The sequence below is a fragment of the Rhagoletis zephyria genome, unplaced genomic scaffold, assembly GCF_001687245.7.
Source record: "Rhagoletis zephyria isolate East Lansing unplaced genomic scaffold, Rhagoletis_zephyria_1.1 Rzeph_scaffold_03406, whole genome shotgun sequence".
Taxonomy (NCBI): domain Eukaryota; kingdom Metazoa; phylum Arthropoda; class Insecta; order Diptera; family Tephritidae; genus Rhagoletis; species Rhagoletis zephyria.
The window spans coordinates 5,422-11,263 of record NW_016160489.1 but is presented as its reverse complement, the minus strand read 5'-3'; the positions used below and the strand labels follow the sequence as shown (position 1 = coordinate 11,263).

General features: G+C 33.9%; 1 protein-coding gene across 1 annotated transcript; it reads right to left on the bottom strand.

The window, feature by feature from the left end:
* Nucleotides 1–1,646: 1,646 nt before the first annotated feature.
* LOC108368937 (uncharacterized) lies at nt 1,647–2,375 on the bottom strand. The gene is made up of 3 exons (XM_017623904.1): nt 2,114–2,375; nt 1,797–1,997; nt 1,647–1,732 (listed from the first exon to the last, which is right to left on the bottom strand). Exons 1-3 carry the CDS (start codon nt 2,373–2,375, stop codon nt 1,647–1,649), a joined length of 549 nt encoding a protein of 182 aa, XP_017479393.1.
* Nucleotides 2,376–5,842: the final 3,467 nt, after the last annotated feature.

The following is a 5,842-nucleotide window of genomic DNA, read 5'->3' as shown; positions in this document are numbered from 1 at the left end:
CTACAAGGTGCAAAGAAACAAAGCTTGTCCAAAACTTACGAAATCTGCGCAGAACAAATCATCTTCCATTAATTTTTGGTTCAACGTGATTAAGTTTTGCTCAACAGAGACTGGTAACTCGATGTCATATTTCTCAATAAAGGAATGAATATTTGATATCACGCGATGACCATTTTCATGACATCTGGCCGAATAATCACTATTCTGAAATGCGTTGATTAATTCCATCACTTCTCGAAGTTCAGACCGTAAAAATTTTATTTCGGTTTCGATTCCAGTTTGCTTTTTCAGAATTTCCATCAAAACTAAGAAATTTATTTAATTTGATCAATTAATAGACACTGCAGTATAATAATAAGGTACTGCAATATATTAATAAAATACTGCAGTATAAAAGCTTTTGAAGTGGGGCTCTCAAATTGACTAATTTATATATTTTTGACTGCTATTGCGATAAAGTGTCACTGTTTAAAAATTTTGCCTCTACATCAATACGTTAGCATTCTGCAACCCATTTTGTAACGAACTGTGAACACCACAAGTGTAAAATTACCTTAAAAGCGTTTTAAAATTAATGAATGGTCAGTGGTTAATGAATTTCAGTTTTGAGAGTCCCATTTCAGAAATTTTTACTCTTATAATTCCCATACCATTATAATTTGAAACTTGATTATAGGTTACTTTGGGGCTGTTTGATTTTTGGGATGTTGTTGCATTGGAAAGAGTATTTAAGTTCTCGCTTCTCACTTCGTACGAACTTGCAACGATTTTTTCTGAAAGTCGTAGACCGATTACAAAATTTAGGCATGGATAAAACAAATGAAAAAATACAACCATGAAATATAGCATTTTCAGCTTAAATGAAACCTTTTTCAAATGCAATGAAAGTTTATTTAAATTAAATGAAACTTCCTTTTTTGGTTTACTGTGAATTCGCTGTTACACGTTGCTCTTCTTTACGGTCAAGGCATATTGAATATTGTAGCGTAAAACAGCTGCTTTGATTTTTTTCTATTTATATATTTGGACTTTAAACTGCCAAAGTTTGTTTATATATTTTTTTCATTTTCATAGCGGTTAAGAAACCAATTTTGGCATTTTAAATACAAAAATGCAATTTATTGTTTAATTTAATATGAAAAAGGTTTCGCTTAGTCTGAAAAAGGTGTCATTTAATTTGAAAATGGTTTCATTTAAACTGAAAATGCTATATTTACCACCACTGTATAAAACTTTGCGATGCTTCAGACTTTTTGATGATCTTTAGCAGGAGAGGCTTCAGGTGAACTTGAAAATTGTGGCGATCGTCCTAAATGTAAATTAAGAATTAACTGATGTATATATGTATAAATATCCTATCTACGGCTGATATTCAATATCCTCATTTTCCGATTTTCACAAAACTGAGATTCCGATATAAAAATCCACCTAAGGCCTAACTGTCATCGATTATGTTAATATTGACCTTGTATATCGCTTGTTAGAAAAATGTACTATTGATATTGCAAAAGTAAAATTAATGGCAGTTGCAGATGCAGTCTAATATCATAAAATCATTTGTGTAAAAATTGCAGATAGCGGATATCGAATATGAACCTTCGATATATAAAATCATAATTGAAAACTATAAATTTCCAAAGTTCTAGTCAATTCTTACTTTTTCGATTTGGATTCTTAAATTTGGAAATAAATTGTTTATCTTTCCTTTTGCTTGAGGATGGTTCATCCGCCTCTAAAACATATCAAAAATAAAAACATGTTGCTTTTATTTTGCATTCTGATTGCTTGTTTATTACCTGTCTCTATTTCGCTCAAAGAACAAACATTATCACTAAAGTGTTCGTCTGCTTTCTTTTCATTCAAAGCTGCAGCGTTTGCCCGGCGTTGAAGTTCTCGTTTCATAGCTTCGGATTTCTTGGAAGCATTTTCATTGTCAGTGAAAGCAAATGGTTTCTTCCTTAATTCTTGTAGTCGCTCAAGTGCTTCATTGTACGATTCTGTATAGACATGAAATATCAGCTTTAAGGTACCAAATTCTAGACTTACGCCGCCAAAAATGCCACTTTGCGACATTTCATAAAGCGCAATAGAATGATATATTATTTTAACTCACTTGCATGACCGACAATTTCGATTTCATATGATTCCCAATTTGCGGGTGCTTCTGATTTTTCAATCAGTTTTTTAAATAAATATTTGCTCTTTATGGCTCCGTATGGCGGAGGTGGAAAACGTGTTTCGCAGACACCCAGTTTAGTATTGAAGTAGACCCAATCTTTGTAAACTATGTCGATGACATGTGGCAGGACCACGTCGACAGACTCTTCAAGAAACTTTACTAGTTTGTAGTCGTACAAGTCGTAGTCAATATCCATTTTTTAATTGTTAACGCCATCGCATAGTTACACTATATAAATTACACAGCACATAAAAACGAAACCATCGATACTAACCTCAGTACTTTTGTCGCTGATGTTTAAAAATGATGAACCACAATTAAATTAATAGTTAATCCATATAATCCGCACTATTGATGCCTTGCACAAATTATGGAAGCAAAACTTTTCGCCGCAACCAATGTACCGTTTTTCAAATAAGATTAGGAATGGTAGCGACAAATCATTTCATTACTATAATCGATTAATTTTTGCAATTTAATCGAATCAAACAAGTATTTTACTCTATTTTTTAATAGTACATAATTGACTATTTGTAAAACAATCAAAACTTAAAAAAGGATAATTAATTTATTCTCTTTACATACATATCTATAACATTAATATGAATATGAATTTGTGAGTACATATAACATAAGGCATAGGTATAGAATACCAACCGTTTAGCTATGCAAAAACAAAAAATGTCGCTCGATATAACGTTTTACCATGATTTCACCCATATCAGAATTATTTGGCGCAAGTAAAATATAAGAGGTTCCAGTTCAGCTTTTCTATTTTTTATATGAGATATTAAGATAACAATAAGAAAAATCACGTCGACAAAAGTTTCCGTGAAAAACAACAGGCAAAGAAAAAACATGAATTCATATGAGGAGGTGTTACCGGAGCTGCTGATTTCAAGGCGAATTTGTACTGTTTGTCAAAATGATGTGTTTGTTGTACTTTTGTGCATTTAGTTTGCTAGTTTGCTAGTGTAGTTTTTGTTTTTGGTCTTCAGCTACCACCTTGTATAAATTCGCCTTGCAAATAAAGAGCAAAAGCAGCTGTTAGCCAAAACCCAAACCTTGGTTCAAATATCTAATACATCTTAACCATGGACCAAAACCAAAAAAAAAAAAATGTGTTGGAAATGTTTAATTTAAAGTTGGGTAAAAATTTTTAAAGGCTACATCGGGTCAGGAATAATTTATCGATTCGAGAAATTAATGCGCTGACGAGAAAACGAAAGCTCGTATATCGAGATGATAAAGAGTTCGGTAATCCAAAGGTTAGATGAGAAAACGGCCATGAATATTTAAAAAGAGTAAATTAAATATCTCTTTTTTAGTTTTGATTGTTTTACAAATAATCGATTATTTACTATTAAAAGATAGAGTAAAATACTTGTTTCAATCGATTAAATTAAAAAATTAATCGATTATTGTAATGAAGTGATTGAATATGAAATGATATGACTAAAAAACACAATTTTCTGCACGCAAAAACTCAGTGCCAAAAGCTATGTATGATCAGCTGCTGAAATTGAATGAAAAATTGCTTATCGTCTTGAGAGAAAAATTGCTTCAAGCTGATAGGCAATTTGGAAAATATGAACATGTAAACCTCAAGTAATTCCAAAATTAATATATGTATTTATGTAGTGTGGCTAATCCTGCGGAAGCGTTAAGCGAACAACAAGAAAATGGTAGAATGCTCGAGGAATGACGTAGAATATTCGATAGCGAGAAGTGGATGAATACCGCGAACAGCGAGAGAATGTGCGATTGACGGCAGAACGTTCTTGAGTTGACATGAGTGCGAGCGCAGGTATAAGCCCAGCGCCATACCTAAACAAAAGCGTTGGAACGAGCGTTTTCTGACGCCTAGAGTTAACGCCGAGGTGCCATACCTAAACAAAAGCGTCAACGCTACGTCAAATGCAGAAATAACATCAACAATAAGCATAAGTTTGTTTGTGTGTAACATGAAAATTACAGTTTCGCAGTTTTCTCCAGCCAACTTCAATACCTAACGCCCTGTCAAAATCGGATTTTCCAACCAATTGTACTGTAATTTGGTCATCTTCAGCGTTTATTTAACAATCCAGCGATACGAACCCAGAGATTTTTGGTAAATCCGTCAAGTAGTCAAGGAGAACCGTAGCAGTAGGTTACTCTCACGACAGTACTGTCTGGTGATCATTCGCGTCAGAGTTGTATTGAATTTACAAATGTACATAAAAAAAAATTTATTATTCAATCTGTTGAAAATGTTCAGAGCTGAAAAATAATTTACGCAAACAATAAATGTTGATAAAACATCGGGTAGCAAAAATCGATGTTTAAGCACTCGATGTTGTCTCAAAATATCGATGTCTTACACACATTTCGATGTCGATGTGACACCAATAATTCACAAGCTGTGCCGAAACGAGCACATTAAGGGCTACTATTATGCACACATCTTTTTACCGAAAAGTATCGCGCAATATGAGCAAAAAAAATTAAATGTGTTACGTGTTACGAAATGTCGAAAAAGCAAAAAGGCTCAGTCAGTCTACGACTCTGATTTGCAAGGTTTCTTCGCTGATTCTGCAGCTACTGAACATGGTGGTTTAACTTTTCTCGAATTTGCACCGATTTGTATTTTTACATTTGGAAATAATTAAACCGTGTAGAATAAAACGTTATTCTGTACACATGAATCATACGTATACATATTCACATTTGGCTCATTTTCAAGGCAATGAATTCACGTACGGTATTGAAAATTTCGTTGATGACAGTATCGAAAACCTTGTTTATGAACACCACCAACATGTGGGAAAAGAAGGAGTAATTTCTGGAAAGGACGACATTCGCGAAGTTGATCCCCACGATGAATTTTCGGTACGTTCATTAGGAATAAAAATTTTATCAAATGCTCTTAATCAATCGTAGTTAATTTACAGACTGATAACGAAGATTATATCGACTATGAATATGAAGATTACTATAGTCCGGACGAAGGGGCTGTTGCCGATGACGACGTGGAGTTTATTTGCGAGAAAGCACCAAAAGGATACCCTCCAGATTTTGATGAGGAACCTGAACTCAGAAAGTGGATTATTCAAAGTGGTATTGCTCAATCGAACGGTGATAAACTGTTGTGCATTTTGTGTCACAAGCTACTTCCTAACTTGCCAAAAACTTTTAAAAGTTTCCTAAAAACTTATAACGCAAAGTATGGAATTGAGACAGTTGGAACTGGCGAATTCGTGTACTTTGGGATCGAAAAAGGATTACAAAATGTCAATCCTGATTTCCACGAAAGTTCTATAGAACTATTGATAAATATAGATGGGGTGCCTGTATACAAATCAAGTACGCGCCAAATGTGGCCCATTTTGGGTAAAATTCACAATCATTACAACGTTTACGAGCCTTTTCCTATAGGAGTCTATTACGGAGATGAAAAACCGAAAGAACTTGATGCGTTTTTAGGAAATTTCATCAACGAAGTGAACAGATTAAGTAATGGAGTGGAAATTGAGGGACATTATTACCAATTTAGCATTAAAGCTTTTTGCTGCGATACCCCAGCAAGAGCTTTGCTCAAGGGGATTAAAGGTCACGTTGGTTTCTTTTCATGCGAGAGATGCACTATTAAAGGGGTTCGCTTCGATAAACGGACAATTTTCCCTT

What these genes read in the sequence shown, in the direction of transcription:
- LOC108368937 (XM_017623904.1), bottom strand. Translation starts at nt 2,375, where the DNA reads ATGGATATTGACTACGACTTGTACGACTACAAACTAGTAAAGTTTCTT. An exon ending in CGAAATTGTCGGTCATGCAA is followed by an intron (nt 1,998 to 2,113) that starts GTGAGTTAAAAT and finishes ATGTCTATACAG; the next exon opens with AATCGTACAATGAAGCACTT. An exon ending in TTTGAGCGAAATAGAGACAG is followed by an intron (nt 1,733 to 1,796) that starts GTAATAAACAAG and finishes GATATGTTTTAG; the next exon opens with AGGCGGATGAACCATCCTCA.